The sequence below is a fragment of the Lepisosteus oculatus genome, chromosome 12, assembly GCF_040954835.1.
Source record: "Lepisosteus oculatus isolate fLepOcu1 chromosome 12, fLepOcu1.hap2, whole genome shotgun sequence".
NCBI classification, from domain to species: domain Eukaryota; kingdom Metazoa; phylum Chordata; class Actinopteri; order Semionotiformes; family Lepisosteidae; genus Lepisosteus; species Lepisosteus oculatus.
The window spans coordinates 5,945,909-5,965,409 of NC_090707.1; the positions used below are offsets into that span (position 1 = coordinate 5,945,909).

The 19,501-nt window shown below is 35.7% G+C and overlaps 1 protein-coding gene across 2 annotated transcripts in view; it reads left to right on the forward strand.

Moving 5' to 3' along the window:
- Positions 1-19,501, forward strand: part of LOC102691350 (inactive dipeptidyl peptidase 10) — a 214,304-nt gene that overhangs the window by 151,339 nt on the left and 43,464 nt on the right. For both annotated transcript variants that reach the window (XM_006636260.3, XM_015358664.2), the window contains exons 4-5: positions 6,460-6,554; positions 9,530-9,604. In XM_006636260.3, the coding sequence (XP_006636323.2) occupies positions 6,460-6,554; positions 9,530-9,604 (170 nt within the window). The remainder of the gene's footprint in view (positions 1-6,459; positions 6,555-9,529; positions 9,605-19,501) is intronic.

A 19,501-nucleotide genomic window follows, 5' to 3' on the forward strand; every position in this document is an offset into this window, starting at 1 on the left:
TTACAGAACCGATATTCAGTAGACCTGGTTTGCATTGTGATTTGACCAGCTTGCCATGCGAACAGTTTATCATTGCCGCACATGAAAAACACTTGTGCTCGGGGTCAGGCAAAGTCAAGGTGTTCTGCAGAGGATCTATAAGCACATGCTGCTGGAAGTGACCTGTGACCTGCCAAAATGGCACACTATTGAGACACAATGCCCTCCGCAGCAGATAAATGCTGATGCAGTTAGTTTGTGATTTTTTTATGGGTGAAATGGGGAAATAAAATTGAACTGAAATAAATAACTCAAGAGGATGTCATCTCCAATGAAAATCCCTGCATTCCATTTTTTTTCTTTATTCCCTTCACGAAGCACCCAGGGATCTCCATCATGGGAAAGATTTAGTAAACTTTCAGTACGTGGCAGGTTTCCAAAAACTGCAGGGAAAACATTTTCCCATTTCATGCCATCCACTTTGTTATTTTTCTTGTTATTATTTTTATCCCCCTGAGCCATTGCATGTTGCATCACAATTATCAAAGCATTCTCCCTCAGTTAAAGTACTCTAGACTCGTGCTTTCCCTCTGACATTAAATGCAATGTTTGACATTCAAAATAGCACAGAATGCCATAAAAGATATCATTGTGCACTGTGCAAGGGCGAATACAGATGCTCACACAGAATTCTGATAGTCAAATCTTGGGTACAAGACTGTTGTTTTGGGAAAACCGGAAAGTTCGGCTCTGTTTGAGGGCATTTATTTTTATGTAGAAAAGGCTCATTAATGCATCTTTTCTTTTTGTAACATTGTTATTATTTGCTGACAAGCAGTACATGATCATCGCAAAATTGGAAACACTTTTCTTAAAATTCTGAGGTGTTTTATACTGTAGGACGCTAGGACAGCACTAATGCAATGAGGCTGCACATCTGCAAGGTGTTTAAATTGCTTTGGAGAGATAAGAAGCTGAGGCTGAAGAATTTCTGCCTTTAATTCCTTTAGGGAAGTTGGGGATGAAAGTCTATAGTTAAATCTGGTCTCCAGAATTGCCCAGAGAGGCTCATTAGAGTTCAGTTCTGCAGGCTGTGAAGCACAGGGTTGGATTTGACAGATTCCTTAAATTAGAAAAACATTGTTTGTCTTGGTCGGATCAAGTGGATCAGCTTGATGCCACTGCAGTGTTTTATTTTAGTGCAGTTGACTAATGCATGTTTTTTTAGAGTACAATAGACAACAAGATACTTTCACAATCTGCAAAACTTTGAGTCAGTATTCGTATTTAGCTTTGTAATGAAATACAATTTAGCCAGTGTCTTGACTGTGTGGAGGCGCCCTCATTCTAAAGCCATCTATTATCATTCAGAGAAAATCTTTTCATGTAGACTCTAATTATGCATGAACTTTATTTTGTACATTTTGGTTCCAACATAGAGCTTCTTAAACTTTGAGGAGAGTGTCACGTCTTGTACTGTACGTATTTTGAAGTCAAAATATAAATCTAATTTATTCGAAGGTTTTTTTAAAAATAGTAGCATTAAAACTATGCTGTCTAATGCATTTCAATAAGTAACCCATTTTTGTGAATTATTAAAAGAATAGAGTTTAAAATACAGTTGGGAATATAAGAATGCTTTTTACAGTATGTTATAATGATACTTCTAACAATAAAGTAATGCTGAAACCTTACATGTAACAAAAGTAGCATTTCCCAGTGCTTACTTCTTTTTAACCTCTTAAACAACAATCTACAACAGTAATAAATTATTCCATTGAATTCACTGACAAAGAAACTAATTAAAATTTATTTTATTAGAATGCACCGCAAAATTTAAATGATCTCCAGTACTCTTCATCTAAAAGACTTAAAAAGATGTAATATTTACATAAATGTTATAGACTGTATGCTTCAAAGATGTTAAAAGTATGTTTCTTTAACCTGTGGAAGCATTTGCAATTTTAAGCTGCTGCAAAGAAAAAAAAAACTGGATTTGACTATATCCCAATCCTTAAAGAGTCTTCATGAAACATGTTTCACTTTTTTGATCAAAGAAGTAATTGCTGAGGAGTTTTTAGAATTTTGCTCCACCAATTTCAGCAGAGGACCCAGTGTCACTCAAAGAAAATGGCAATGAAAGGCACCCTCAATCTGCCTTTAAAGCAGAAGTGTTCAGCAAGCGTTCACCTCCCTGTTAGCAGTCATGGTCCTACATGCCAACGATAAACAGCAAAAGCTCTGTTACACTGTAAAGGGATGAGAGACATAAGCTTAAATAGAGTAGATATAATGCACATTTCACTGTTTAATATGAAAATCCAAAACAATGACATATTGATGCAAATACTTCTGCAATATAGTAATATTCCATGAACATGCATATCTTGACTTTTGGTGTGGGAATTGTACAATATGTGGGCCAGGCTGACTAAAGAGGGGACTGTAGTCACAACCAGTTTGCAACCATTCTGCTTCCAATTACCTGTAAATAGCCACACCAGGGGTGTTGATCGTTAAAGGTTAAAACAAAAAAAATGTATGTTATTTCTTCTTGATTTATTTGTGCCATACAGCAGTGAAACCTCTATATTCTTTCAACCATCCATTTTCAGTAGCCTGTTAGTCCAATATAGGGTCATGGTGGGCTGTAGCCAGAGAAGACACTGGCTGCAAGACAGACTACACCCTGGAGTGGACACCAGTCCATCACCGAATAGCTGTCTGATTAAAAAGAAAATATTTACCATCACAGTGCAAATCTGATCATTCTTATGATCTTTTTGGACATTTTCAAGCTGAGCTCCAGTTTGTTGCTCTCCGGCCTACACTACATGATCTCTGTACCACTGGTGCACTTGCAATAACTGTCTTAAGTGCCTTAATTACCTTCTAAACTAAAATATTTCGGATTAAATGTTTTAGCTTTTTAATAGCTCAAATTGCTATCATCTTCACGTCAAATATTTTAATTTTGTTCTTTAAATGAAACAATGTCCTTTTTACTATAAAACTCTGTCAGTCCAGATGGTGTAAGTTAAAGTTTGTCATTAGGACATTAGTTCAGAAGCTAGGAGGTCTCTGGGGAGCAGTGTGAGATTAATGAATAAGACTGCAGTTCTCAACCTGTTTCTTCCTTCCTATGTGTTGACTAATTGTTCAATCGCATCTGTTACTGTAAAAAATGTTTTTCCATGTGTGGTTCATCAAAGTTACCCTATTTGAGATTATTTTATTTAAAATACTAAATACTAAATGAAATACCTGTCAGCCATACAATAAACTGTCAGATCTCTTTTCGGATCTCATTAAATAACGCTATGTTTTTTTGATAAAATGAGTTACAACACACAGACTGAATCTTCACCATTTCAGTTACAGAAAATACCTTGAACATCATGAAAGAGAGAGTCAATCTGCATATTCAAGTTGAAGTGGCTTGTCAATGCAGAACTCCATTCGCTCCAGTCCTTTAGGGTCTCATAAACAAAGTCTTTGTTGCATCTCAAATCCTGTGAATTATTTTTCTCACTCCTTGTGAACATTGTGAACATCAGTCTGAACTTCATAAAGCTGTCAGAGACCGAGGCAAGATGATGTTTTACAAGCCTGCACTGTACAAAATATAAACCATTTTAAAGGATTGGAGCCTCCAAAAATGAAGAAGCAAATTTTTACTGATGCCAAATAGGCTTAAAGTACAAAAGGCTCAGTAGGTCATTTTAAATTCAATATATCATGTCAACTTTCACAGCCATCTATATCATCATTGTTAAAAACGTTTCATCCTGAATTTGGTACGATGACTATGCAGTATAATGGTGAACATTTTGCCTGTGTTTTCAGGAACTAAACATTTTTTGGTAACACCAGAGAGAGGAACCTGATTGTAGAAAGATTGAAATATGCTGTATGCTTCACTTGCATTAATTGCTCCATAAATCAGTTAATGTCCTTATTGATTTGGAGAAATCTAAACTAATGTTAGAAAACACACTGCAGAGAACTCTGCAATTTGACAACAAAAACCAAATTAAAAGTAACAATGTGAAACCTATGATTAAGCCTTCTGAGAACTTTGGTTTCAAGTAAGGAGATGCCTTTCAAACTAATTAGCCACTACTGTACAGTACATTGTGCTTTCAGTTTTCTTGGGGTTCTGATGCAAATACTGTACCTCTCACAGCAGCACCAAAAGTGGCTAAGCAATGATTTCTCAACAACATTGGCACTAACCGAACAATTGGATCAATTGCACTAAAGCAAACGGGTTACATTTTATAGTAATAAATGCTTGATAATGGAAGATCTGTGTCAGATGGATGAAAAAGGAAATTAAAATAAAGATAAATTAGCCCAGGAGGTTTTATTGTCGTTCATTGAGGTTTTCAGCATACTGATAATCTCTGCACATTCTTCAAAAATATCCGGATTGAATTTTCAGGGCCAAATGTTTGCACAATATTTCAGTTTCTTGTAGCTTTACTTTTTATATTAAATCCACGGTTGTAATGGATTACATTTATTGAAAACAAATTAGGAGCCTTGATCAATTTTGCAGTGTCATTAGAATAGAAAGTCAAAGGTAGTTATTTTCAGAAACTCTAATGTAAACTGACCAATGGATATAAATGTGACGTCCCTGCTTAGAAATGTAAAAGCAAAACGATAAGGTCAATGTTTTCAATAATAGGAAAAGCAATATCATATTCAATGCCACATTATTTATTATGCATGTGGTTGTTTTTATAATACAGTATATATGTGGCAACTTCTTTTTTTTCTCAGTGAAAATTATAATTATGCTCACTAGCCATAAAGGGAAAGGAAGCCCTTTCCCAAGAGGTGCCATAAAGTGACCCACTATTGAATCTGAAGTACTTCTAATGCCTCAATAGTAAGAGCCTTCTTTTTCACCCAGACCATTCTTTATAATACTGTGACATCATGCATTATAAAGTGCCTCGTGCACAACACATGTCTCAGACCGTTGTACTGTACATTGGAGGAAGAGATTAATCCATCCATCCATTTTCTAACTGTTCCTTCCAATTGAGGGTTGTGAGGCAGACAGGGCCTATCCCTGCAAGCAGCGGGTGAAAGCCAGAGTACACCCTGAACGGGATGCCGGTCCATCGCAGGATGGACACACACACTCACATGCAGGGCCAGTTTTCCCAGAAGCCAATTCATCTACCCATGTGTTATTGGACTGTGTAAGATTGATATAGGTGTAAATGTCATAATTAAAAGCCGAATGGAACAAAAAAAGGTTTCAGGCTGTTTCCTAAAAGTTGACAGGATAATAAAACTCCTCATACTGTGTATACTGGAAGAAATGTCCTATGTTTTGTGGCCAAAACTAAAATCCCAGACAAAGGAGGGCAGCGTTAGCGGAGCAAAATACTGTGTCTGGGACAAAAGCCTATACTGTATGAGATCAGAAGGGGATGGAGGAGCAAGGCAATGTAAAGTGCAATACAGGGAACCAGACCAGTGAATATTGGATCAAATAGGTCACCAAGGATTATGCAGATTACATGCTGAAAACATAGACGGATGGAAAATCCGTGACTTTGGCTGCTGAACCTACGTCAGTTATGAGGGAGAGAGAGGAAGGGTGCAGAGATAGCAAAGAAGAATAAAAGAAAGTGCAGGTGGGAAAGAGTCTCCAAACCTAATGGAAACACTTTGAACGCAGCTGCAGAAAGGTTGACTCAATAGGCAAAGACAGCTCTATGTCAGCAGCATACGTGTGGAAACTAATTTCAGTATTCCTAATTAGAGAGGCACAGCTGTAAAATCAGAAAAAGGACAGAGCCCAAAACTGAACCTTGCTGAACTCCAGTATGAAGCCTCACAAAATTTAATAAACTGCCGTAATAAACTGCAAAATATAATAAACTGTTTTAAAACAGAGCCAGAAAAATAAACTTAGCTAGTTTAACGTGCGAGCAAAATGTCTTAATCATCGGTGCCAAAGGCTGCTTCTAAATCCAGCACAGCTGCATGTCTACTCACTGTTAATTATTTTGCATATTATTTCATTATTTAACACATGTACTGGAGTTATCTTGGTGCTCTGCAAAAGTCTGAACAAAAAGCTTCTGAACCTGCTTACGATTTCAGGTATTTCTACAGTACTAGTGCCCGTGTGCAAACCATCTTTGGTCTTCTTCCTCACTGACTCCTCATACAGGAGTCTTCCTCCTGCTCTGCTGTAACCTTTCATCTTGCACTTTGAAGAAACTGTTGTCAGCAGGTTTAATTGGTGAGACTTTCTTGTCCGTTTTCACCACTCGATCAAACCCTCTATAGTTACAAGGGCATTTATTTTAAAAACTGTTGACATTATAGGCCAATGTGTTTTCGTCATTTGCCTCATTATGCTATTATGCTATAATATTATGCTACTAATTTCCTTTTGAAGAAAGCCACAAGCTGTTTTTGAAAAACATTTTCTTTTCTTTTATTTTACAGATACGGAGGTTGTTTACAGAGACAGGGATGGTCATGTCATCAAATTGGATGCAGCAACAAATGACAATATGACTTTACTGGAAAGTAGTACCTTTGTAAGTATAACTACTGATTTTTACTGGTTTACTTTGTTTAAAGTTCTTATGTTGCTGTTTTGTTATACTGTATAACGTCAATAAATTGTCTTAATCTATTGTGCTCAGTTAGCTAAGGGGATCCCATTCAGATTCACCTACATTGTATTGATTGCATTGTCTGAGAATAGTTTTAGATGTAATTTGTCACATAAGTAAGGGGTGGATATAAATTAATAGACATAAGAACTAGATTAATTAAACTTTGATTAGTGAAGCTCGACAACACGTTAGTTTCTGCAATTATTGTGGTGTGATTTAAAGGAAGTCAGTTCCCCATCTGAGTAGCTTGACAAAGGTCCAGCTCTTTTAATAAGTCTATTGGCTATTTTTGCAGATTAGAGATGGAAGAATTTTAGATAAAATTCAGTCATGTGCTCTAGAAGATTAATAAACCTGCAGTATAGCTTCAACTAAATTAATCTTCAGCTTTTGATCTTTTCACCTTAGAATGAGTGAGTAGCTTGGTTTATCAGGAACTGTCTAGACCTATCAAGCAGCCTGCAGCACGAAAGTGAATTGTGAGTCATGCTGAAAGACAGGACCCAGAATGTTTTTTTTATTTAAAAAAATATTTATATATACGGTATACTGTATACAGTACAGCATGTTTAGAAATGTACCAAAAAAAACAAAAATGCTCTGAAAAAGATATTCCTTTCTTAGCAAAACTATTGGAACTACCTCCTTTCTCCAGAGCTGCAATCATGACCTATCTTGAGCTCTCTGCAGTCATCAATATTTATAAATTGTTACACTGTGAACACAATGATCTATCTTTGTCATGCTGGACTCAAACTTTTGGAAAGAGTAATTATAACAGAGGTCAAATTGTTCAGAAACATGAAAATATTAGCAGATATTAGTAACTCCCTGCAAAACGTAATTTGCTGCACAGAGAAAAATAAACTGTAGAGCTTAATAAACAGAGGATTGAATAATTCTGTAAAATATTGTATGAGATTTCAGAGGGCTTTTGGTACTTAAAAATAGTGCTTCTAGCAGGAGAAGGGGTCTTGTCACCTGGAACAGCCTGTTCACTACATTGCTGTAAACACTGAGAGCTGAAGGCAAATGCCAATACAACACTTACAGTATATATTGCAGGGTATATTACTGTATGTACCATTTTAGACTATTGCTTCTAATCCTACGGTACGTTTCTTAGGTTTTTAAACTACAATCATGTGATTTGAGGTATGAAAGAGTTAAATAATTGTAATAAAACAAAAACAAACTTTATAATTACATATAAAGGAAAAAAGTGTTTGCTTTTATATGGTGTGTGCTGTATTTTTACATACTTCTAAAGTAGGTGCTTCAGAAATTGACTTCCCATGACAGTACAATATTAAAAATGCTGTTTGTCAGTAAATACAAGTTTCCTGTAACAACACTACCATGTAGTTACAAGGTAGTGTCTGCATAAATTGGTTATTCTAAAGTTATAATCAATAATCAATATAATAATGTTTTTTTTAGAAAAGAGAAAATAATTTAATAGAGATTAAGAAACCTGGTCACAATTGTCATTCACAAGCTAAACATTACCACCATTTTCTCATTCTCAGCTGACACCGCATCATACTATATATTTTAAGCAGTTTTAAAACTCTGTAATGTTTTTTTCTTCTTCACACAAAGATGGTAATCAGAAAAATCTACATTTTCCCAATATTGCTTCAGGTCTTCTAGACCCAGTATTACAGTTTGTATATAAACCTCAAGACTTGGAAAACATTAAACAAAAAGTAATTGACTAAACCTTCTTCTTATTTTAAATGTAACATTAATTAGAATGGATTGATCTTGAAGTTTTAAGGAGAGAAACAACAAATATTTTTGGAATATATTTATCTTAATTTTATTTATAGTAAAGTTTATCCCCTTTCATTTTTCACTCCAAGTCAGATCCATGGGTTTTTCTAAAAGCAATTGTAATTGCAAAAGATTTTTTGTCTTGGTCTAGGGAAACAGATTTTCTTTATCAAAACGCCTTTGATTTTTTTTAAACTGTATCAGACAGGCTTTTACAGCAGTGGGCTGAAGATTATATTGCCCATCACACTGAAGTCTCATAGAAATGGAAAGTAATTTAGTGGTTTTCTGGTTTTTTTTAGCTAAAATGTTAGACTTTTTGATTAAATGTTCAGTCGGTATGGTCCTTGGGCCCCAGTGACTTTGCTGTTGTGAGCCTATTTTGACAGATCCTGTTAGTGCACATTTTCATGTTTTTAAATGGTAACAATCAGCTATGCTAGAACATGTGTACTGTACCTGGACCTTACAGCTCTGTGACTGCCTATAGTTACCTAAATACTGTATACCTATAGTATTCTGCTACCCTAACTCGAAATTGTCTGAGGTTAGACTAAAACCATGCAGGTGTGAAATCCAGGACCAATGCGAAGTGTTTCTATAAATCTGTGTGTTGGTGTGTGGTTTTCGGTAAATGTCACTATACTGTATGTTAAGCTGCCCTGTAGGCCTCTGCCTCTCAGCCAGAGCGGAACAAAGCCAAGCTTCCCTGACAGACAGAGACCCATTGTGCTGAATCCTGACCTCACTTCTTCACATTGCAGGAAAATGGAAATATTATGCATAAAAAGGTTTATATTCAGGTTTCCAATTAAACTAATCTTATCTGTGTGTTATGTTATGTTAATTATGTTATGATTGTATGTGTTTACATGCATCTGCTCGTATATAAACCTCAGTATAAGTGAGGTCCTGTGTGTGATTGTATACTGTTGACACATGCAACACACTTCTGAAGTTTACCACGCCTCCACCTACAGTACATGCAACAGAAAGCAGTGGAACAGTAAAGATCATGAAAGCGGCAAAATATGCTTTTGAATTACATTTAGTAATATTGCTGATTCATTTTTTGAAAGGGTGCATGTTCCTGATGGTTGTTTTTTTCATTCTTTTAGGTCACTTTCAAAGCTGCAAAATATTCAGTGTCCCCAGACTTGAGGTTCGTTCTTCTTGCGTATGATGTAAAACAGGTGAGTTCCCCATCACCTGCAAGGCAGTCGTCTTTGATCTTTAGTCACATTCCACTATTTCCACGTGATTGGTTATTTTTAGGGCACATGAACTTCGGTGATGATTTTCTATTTTAAGTTTCATTGGTCTGCTAACAGGGAGCCCCCAAATGACGTTTCACTGACACTGAGCCCTAAAATACAGTGTTTGTGCTACCAGAGAGCTGAAGTGCAATGTGATGTCAGACAGGGCTTTTTACCTCCCTCTCCTCAGTAATGACTGTATAAAGAGCATCAACCCCATCTCCCAAGCACTTCCTGAAAGGACATGCTTGTGAGTTAACATGCCATGAGCTAAGGAAGAATGAAGCAGTGGTGAATCTCTGGTTCAAACTCACATGCAGGCTCAAGCCAGGCTACGTTTTGCGGACTCGTGAAATAGGCTTCTCAGAAGCATGATAGGGAAAGTGATTAGCGAGCTGTGTGAATGTAGAGCTAAGACTGACTGCTAAGTCCGTTTAACGGGCCTGTGTGAAGTCAAGTACAGTACAGAAGGACAGGTTTCAGTACAACAACTATCCTTAGCCTTTTCTTATCTTAAAAACATGCTATTGAAAGATCTTGCCTTAAAGCCATACCTAAAGCAGAATAAATGGAAAATCATCTAAGTAATCATCTAAGTGCCGTGCTTTCCAATAAAAATGTTATGTGCTGTATTTGCAGTAATTTCAGCATGGTGCCTGTATGGCTGATGTTTGTGTTCTTTCCGACCTATTTAAAAACCTTGCAAAGCAGGGGATAAACAGTGAATAATACAATACAGTGTTACGTGATTGAATATCCCCAAGACATCGAGTGTGCCTTAAGGCAAACTTCTTAAAAATGCTGTTAAGTCAAGCGAGGAAAACAATATTCATCTTTTACTGTTCATCTAAATATATTGCAGAGATGCAACTACGGTATATTGTGGTCCATAGATCAGCTTGAACAATGTGATCAGTTCATCTTTAGGAAAAAGGCTTCATGGGCTCATGATTTAAATAATAGTGTTTGTACCTCCAGCTGAGTCTGCTTTTGTAAAGGACTCCTGCAGCTGTTGATGCATAATATTCAGTGAATGTAATAAAGATAATACACCTGTTGTCAGATTTTTTTAAAATTGCCAAGGGAGGAGTATTGATCTTCTGTCCAACATTATACTGTCAAAACATGACTAGTGCAGACTTTCACAGTTGGCTCTGCTTTGAGTACTGCCTTTTGAACAGGTTTAATAGTATCACACACTGAACAATGCTGCAATTAGTACAGATTAGAACTGATGTTATCAATGAATACACCTTATTGATTTTATTTGCACAGTTAAGACTATTATTATTAAAAACAATTTGCTGGCTTGCACATAGTGGCTGTAAGAGGAGGCTGAGAACAGCAGGCGGTTAAGTATTAGGAAAATGTTTTTTACACTGCAAAAATAAAACTTATTGTTCAATGAAACCAAAATAGCATGCCTTAAGTATACTACAGTAAACCAACACTTGTTTTTCAATGTGTCTTTATACTTTTGATTGTAATATCAAATTGTTCCAATAAAACAGGTCAGAAATTTTATCTCATAACTAATTTCTTTCATCTGATTTTATGCTTACAGCATGCATACTGTAATTAAATGTGTTGTTGTTTCAGCGCAATTAACAGTGCCCGCTATGCATAACAGAGCATAAATCTGCATGATAATTAGCTATACAGCTGGGTGTTGAAATAACAATTGGAAAAAAAATCTTTCTCTCTTCACAATTAATGATGCATTTGGGATCATCATGAGTGCAATGACCTTTTTCTTATTAAATGTGTAGAATAGGTCCTACTTTATGGCCTAAGATTATAAAATACGTCATTCAGCTGTTTATTTTAATCCCTTCGTAGCATTATCTCTGAAGCAATTGTCTTTTTGTTCAAACATTTCCCTTGCTAGTTCAAGCAAAATTATATATATATATTAATGTAACATCTACAGTATAGGGATTACGATAAAAAAGTGAGGTCAATGGTTTTATCATCAGTCTTCTCTGATATCTGGAATACACTGCATGCAATCAAACAAACAGTAAAACCCTGCATTTTGAATATAAGTTCCATGCCATGTAAATAGGCTATTCTGATTTTATTAAAGTTAAATAATCCCCCTCCTATTTAGAGTTACAAATGTAACACCATTTCATGTTGTCACCTTGTTTTGAACACCAATTAATTGGCACATTTATGCACAGAAATCCCTTAAACTACTGTACCACATACTGTAAGTCTGTGATAAAAAGATAGATAGGGCCATTAGCATTTTATTTTTGTGCAGTTTTTTTTATTAATGTGGGTGAATTCAGTTGTGCAGATTTTATATTTCTCAAAAAAATAAGTATTGCTTAAGATGTCTGTTATTTATTTAGCATGGTCAATAGGCTGCAAAGGAACAAGTAATAAGTTTATTCCATGCTGAAAGAAAATGCAACATTTCGGCCATGGAGCCTTCTTCAGGTGTCCTTCAGGTGTCAGGTGACATATTTAGTAATTGGTTTTTATTATACTATATGGAGATTCAGTATGGAAACACAGTATTGGAATGCTTGAGTAAAGGTAGTAATCTTTGGATTCTGCACACATTAACATGCATCACGTTTGTATACTTTATTGGTGACTTCATTGGTCCTCTTGCAGAAACCTGCTTGTCATTCCTGGCATAGAGCTGTAGAGGAAAGTAGTGTGAATCATTGACCCCCTTTTGAAATTTCCAAACGAAACACCTGTATTCCTGCACATACAGTTGCATTTTGTTCCCAAAACATCTTTCAAATGTCAGACCAGTGGCATGGGATTGCTTTAATCATGCCAGCCATTAAAAGGTATTTACAACTTCAAGATTGCAAGGGGATTAGACTCTCTTATCTTGTTATCCTGTATTTATGAGAGATTAAGCATGATAATTTTAAGATTTAACTATCATAATCTCTGTATAGCCTGGATATAAATCCTCCAAAATGAGTTCTGTTTCGCTTTCAATAAACATCTTGTAATTCCCTTTAAGATGTTCATTTATATCCAGTATTGCATGATTTGCCGATTCTATTCATGTTCCTGTCATGAAATGATGCTAGCAATTGAAACATGCAAGGTCCAAAAGCATTTTAAAATGAAAACTGGATTACTGTAATGACTTTCAATGGGATATTTTACGTCTGGTCAGACTCTTTTGTATTGTAAAAAGATTAGTTGAAATAAGTTTATTTTGCAATACATATGTACATCCATAATGTACATCCATAATACAGTAGTTATGCATAATTAAAATATTTACGATGAAGGTGGAAGATTGTGTACTTTTGTCCAAGTGAACAATCTTGCTTTTCTAAAATATATTTGAATGTTTTATGATTAACGTGCTGTTTAATTTTTAATTTAGTTTTTTAAATTTATTAAAATTTAATAAATTTATTAAAAGTCTAAAAGTTACAACTTAAATTCTTAAGTGGAAAAAGATTGTCCCTCAGCAGTGACCAGGATTCGAAACGGACGTTTTCTGACGACAGCTCAAATGCTGTATATGAGACGTTAAGCTTTATTAGCTCCACCTGGCGGTTTTGCAAGGTGCTTCCGGACACTATTATCATATTTCAATTTGCCTGCGGTATAAAGCGTTTTGACACAGCGTACTTTACGCTTTTTGAATGGCTCGATCTGTAGCTGGAGACATGGCCAAATGTTCTCTACAATCTATTTCGAATAATTATCTGTCTCACGATTTCAGTATAGAAAATAAATAAGACTAACAGTGACAGTGGACTTTAACATCTTTTCATCATCAGATAGTCTGTCTTTAATGGCTTGTGAATAAAATGAAAATGCAGTGTATCACAACAAAGCTACAGACGTTGAAGCTGTGATGAATCCCATCATTATGAAATAAATTACCTGAATGGGATTCTAAGATGCAACATAACAGTGTGAATTCAAGCACCACAAGAAGAAGAGACAGAATTCATCATTGTTTCCAGTGACCTTTGCTATCATCTGGAAGTAGGAAACAACACAGTCCACTTTCTATAATTTAAAAATACAGTCAAACACCTGGGACTTTTTCTGAAGTGGCATTGTCCTAGACTGTATTTTATACCTGGTAAATGCTCTGGTTTTCTGGTGACATATATTCCCTAGACAGCCAGAAGTGTGTATTAAGGTCTTGCCAACAGTTCTCTTCATCGATTTTGCTTCTTTGTTTACAAGTGGATCAATAGAAATTGAAGTTGAGAGACAATTAAACCTATTTTGGGAGACGTCAAACCTTCGGTAAAACAGCAATTGCACTATTCTGTTTATTTTACTGTAGGTTCTTTTTATTATGCCAGTTTTAAATTTATATTATTTTATTTCAGTTTTATTTTTTGTATTAATTTAGCTTTCTGTCTGTTGAGTTACATGGATATTTATCATATTCTTAGTATTTTGTTTTTAAAGGTACCTGAAAAAGTATCTATCTGGTGAACGGACATTATTCAACTTAAAAACAGCGAGTCATCAACTTTTTCTATATGTTTTTTTTATTGTTCAACAACACTTTGTGAGAAAACAAAGTACAGTTAATAATACTTCCTTCGTTCTTGGATTGATGGTATCAGAAGAAAAGAGCTGTTTTGAAGTGTTTGGTTTCTTTTGTGTTTTCTTTACCTGTAAAATAATGTTCAGTTGTTTCAAGGCAAGGATATGAAAAAACAATGTACAAAAGAATTTGTATCAAGAAGAAATCAGTGACTGTCATTTATTAAGAACAGCTTTCCTTTTCAGTTTGTTACTGTAAACCTTTAGTCCAATTGAAAAAAAACGCAATGGGAGAACACCTAACATACTGTAGTATAACTCACAAGCTGTATTGTTATATTAAATATCTAGACTGGACAGTGCTTCCAAAAAATAAATATTGCTTCAATTCAACAGACAGGTAACATTCTGTTTTCAAGTTCGCAATTAAAAAGACAATGTCATAATGCTTCCAAGTCTGGGTGTTTTATGGTTGTTTAAGTGGGTTTCTAGTGCCAAGAAGTCTGAGTGGTACCATAAAAACGGGTAGAGGTGGCTTGTTCTCATTTGATAGAGGTGTATTGGATCATCCCCTAAGAAAAGTAATCCGAACCTTTGGAATTTGAAATAAAGCTCTGAATTGGTGAAATGAATTATTTGATACATTACTGAAATATTATCCAGACAACCTGGAAGTGAGCATGAAGATGTTTCAGCTTTCTGAAAAGAAAATGTGAGTTAAGCCTGTGTCAGCTTGGTAGGATCATTCTGTGGTTTGGAAACTTAACAGCTGGTGGAACAAATAATGAACATCTATCCTTTCACTTTAGAAACCACTTTATCTAAAACAGGGTCATGGGGATAGCTGTGACCTAACTCAGCAAGCAATGGGCACAGAGTGAGATACTGTACGCCCCGGACAGGATGCCAGTCTGTCTCAGGGCACACACAGGCACAGACATGCATACTGTACGCTCTCACAAGCACCACTTTTTACTGGAGCTCATTAACTTACCAGCATGTGTTTGGGCTGTGGGAGGAAGCCAGAGCACCTGGAGGAAACCCACATGAACACAGGGAGAACACAGAGAGTTTATTTGATAGATGTTGGTACAAGCATCTCAAACCTACTGCTTGTGGAACACCTCTGTCCATTTAATAACAACAACAACAACAACAACAACAACAACAACAACAACAATAGTACTAATAATCACCCTTATCATCATCATCATCATTAAATCTAATAAAATGAGATTTCATACAATGTACTGCATATTTTGCTTGCCTTATTTTTGCAGCAGGCATTTGACTTACTGTATGCATTCTTCTTCCGTGGAAGCACACAGGCACAGATCATACTCTCTAAGGTTAAATGATGTAACAGTCACTATATAAATCCACACCCTTAGAGACATTCTGCAATTAGTGCATAAATCTGGAGACTGGACAATTTATCACACAGACACTGTTTAGAAACAGTGCAAAAGATCTAGGACAGCTATTTTCATTTCTGTGCCACTCCATGTGTGACCAATGTAAAGAAATGCGTTCGGGTTTTTTATTTTCCTGAAGAGGGGTTGGGGTTGCTCATGAGTCATCAGTACAACTGAGGGTTGCTCAAACAGGCTCTTTTATGAGGGTTTCTCAGAAAGGCTTTCAGTTGCAAGGAAGCAATATATTCATATCTTTTAAGTAGCGATTAGGCTAATGGACTAAGATGGGTTTTCCAAAATGCCTCCTGTATTTATTGTTGCTTTTATTGTAATTGTTTTCTAAATTAATTTATTATGTTTTTAACGTAAAGCATTTTGGATGTTTTTTTCTCCTTCAACAGTCAACAAAAAATAAATCTTTATTTATTGGATTTAATAGCAGAATACAATGTACAAAGAGGAATGCTGCATGTACTGTAACAAGGTGAATGCTTCTTTTAACAGGGGGTGCAGTGTTTTTCCTTCTTTCCCCAGTATCTCCACCCCAACATGAGGGCGCCTTCAGCTGCACTTTTAGAATATTATTAAATATTCCCAATGCCTTGCCGCTTCACAGCACTGGGGCCCTGTGTTAAGTACTGGACCTGGGGTGCTATCTGTGTGCGCTGTCCCTGTGTTCGTGTTGCTTTCCTCTAGGTGCTCACGTTTCCTTTCACAGTCAAAAGACATACTCGTAGGTTAATTGGCTTCTGGGAACATTTGCCTTGATGTGAGTGTGTGTGTGTCTGTGTACAGTATGTGCCCTGAAATAGACTGTCCGCAGTGTATCCTGCTTTGTGCCTGTTGCTTGCTGGGACAGTCACTGGCTCCCCCTGACCCTGAATCTGATAAGGAATTTAGAAAATGGGTGGATGTATCACAGTTTCATTTCAGCATATCTCAAGAATAGTTTTAAGATCTGTACAGACTTGGAAATCTATTTATTTTAAGACATCTGAATTGATTATGAGCTATCACAATGCAGTCCTCACATATTTTCAAACATACCTGAGATCACAAAATCTTCTTGGGAGACATGTTCAAAATATAACATAGAAGTAACACTTTCAGGACACCTTAAACCAGATTAAAACCAAATTCCAATAAAGCCATGAATGTGCTCATCTTGGTCGTTTAGATCATTAAAAGCTGAGCTGGAAGCAAAACCTGCAGATACACTGGATATCCATGCGGCTTTGTCTTAAAATGATTTAAAATATTTCAGCAAGGCTGAAAGTTTAGATTTGAGATGCTCATTAGACATGTCAATTAGTTATTTGTACTAGTGAATAGAGCTAAATATCTGTTATGGATCCCAAACTGGAATATGCATTTTCTACATTTTATTTTGAAGATATTTTGAAGAATAAAGAGGAATCAAATGCTTAGAATAAATAGAATACCCAGTCACACAATATGACATTTTGCCATTGCTAGTGTTGTGTGTAGGTGTACACTACATGCACTGCCTCTATATTCTTCTCAATCACAGCAGAATCCTTTTGTTACTGTACAGTATATACCTTATTGCAATTAACATTCTCACAGCTTTAAGTACTGTACCTGCATTGTTTACTTAAGTGATGCTCACATATATTCCCCTGGGATCATAGGCAGTGTATTTTTGTAATTGGCCTTTTCCTCACAGTTCAGGGTGGATAGGTTGTGTTATTGAATTCATTAGAGTATACAGTAACTGAAATGTGTACAAATACCAAGCTTCTCTGTGGCAGGGTTACATAAATACAGTAAATGAAAAAGAACAATATCAACAGTGTGAGGATTATTGAAGTGTCACTTTACAATGTATTTGGTGCACCACGATCAAGTTTTTGATAATAAATTCAAGCTTCCCGACACTAATTTGTTTTCCCAGAATGCACATGGCAGATGTTGACGATTTCAGATAAAATATCGACTCTTTTCTTACTGGGAATTCATAGCCTGACAACATCAATCGGATCAAAATAATCACATGCAATTGTAATTTTGGTTATTTTACACTGATGGCCTTCCCTGAAGAACCCTAAAATCTGTGAGTACTTTGCAAAGACAATCGGTAATCCTAGTAACATTTGATGTGTTTCAGATCTCACATTTTATGGTACTGTGAGATGTGATGTGCATCAGTCCAGTGCCTCTTCTCAGCCTTTTGGCTAAGATCAAGTGAACCATCTGTTGTGAATTCACTCATTTTTGAAAACGAATTGGAGACCAACTAAGAACTACATAGCATTTTTACCTTTAAAAAATATCACACCTCACTGCTCAGAGATCCATAGGGATTTTTAATTGCTGAAATTGCATGTATAATATCCATATATACACACACCAAAGATCTAATATTACATCTGTGCCAGAGGCTTAATATTATATCTGTGCTAAATGAAGGGCACTGTTCTGCATAATGAACAGATATGAAACCAAAGTCTATATAATTGCTAGTGCAATTTTTCTTTTAGTAACAGCTCATAACTATGATTTTCTTCTTAGTCAATGTTTGGAACCAATTAATAGAGTGAGTTTTGTAATTGGGAATGTTCTGTACTTAAACACCATGTTCACTGCCTCTTCGACTGCTGTTTCTGTGCAGCATGTATTAGATGTTGAAGTAATTTTCCAAGTGTAATTGCCCACACAGTGTTAATGAATCTGTTTTACATAATTCTTATCAACTAATTTATCCACTTTCTTCCAGATGAGTTTCTCAGTCTCGTTTTGTGTTGTAAATACTGTATAACAAATTTTCTGTGCTGTGAGGTTTCCCATGTCAAAAGCAGTGCCCAAAATATCAGTTACAACCAGCAAACTGTCGCAGCATATTATGGCATATGAAAAATTCTCTGCCGTATAGATGATAATTGGACAGGTAGTATCTGCGAAAAAATGTACCATTTTGTTTTGGAGTTTTGGTTTGTAAAGATGATAATCTTTTTTTTTTATATTTCTAGGGACAATGAAGTATGTATTTTCTCACCTAATTTCTTTTGATTCATATTAATATACAGTGCAACACATGTCCGATCATGCAGCATGTTGGTTTTCTGCGTGATACTTTGATTTCACATGCAGCGACGGACTGTTTTGCTACAAAGTCTTTATTCAGTTTTGTTGCTTATTATACATTTTAATTGACATCTAATTATTAAACAAATAAACTTGACCTCCGTATGTAATCCGGGTTACTTTGTGAAATGAACTACGGAATGACACTTCATTGCCAGATTGCAGAAAAATAAAAACAGCAAAGGTCCTTGAACATCTTTTCACTTGTCAGAAAAGACAACAAAGCCTTGAATTCCAAACAGCACAGTATAAAGTAATTATTAAAGGTAATGAAAAATAGAAATGAAGAATGGATTAAGAAGATTCTAGATGTTCAGCAACTATATTCAACTGCATTATTGATTTCTCCATACTCAGCTGATAATGGGAACAATTGACCAAGATACACAAGGATTATTTTTATTTTTATACCTTGATATGTTTTTGGAGATCTCAGAAATAATGCATATTTCTTTACACCGTCTATCTAAAAACTTGCAAGTTGATCTCATATCCGTGTTAGATATCCTAAATGCTCTTAGAAGTTGAAGTAAATGTGGATAGTTCTTTGTGGCACATAAATAGGGGTGAGCCAACGAAGAGACAGGTTCTGGATTATTGTATTCACTGTTTTTCTGGCCAGTTTTGTTTAATGATAACTGGAATTGACTCAAAATACTTGAATTTTGAATGAATGAAGCAATCATTTATTTTTTTAAGTTAATGGGGATGTTTCTAAGTGTATCAACATTCCTTAACCAGCCAAATGGAAGGGTCTTCCATTTGCAGTAGAAGCAAAAGAGCTCCAGAAAAGGCAATCGACAGGATTAACCCA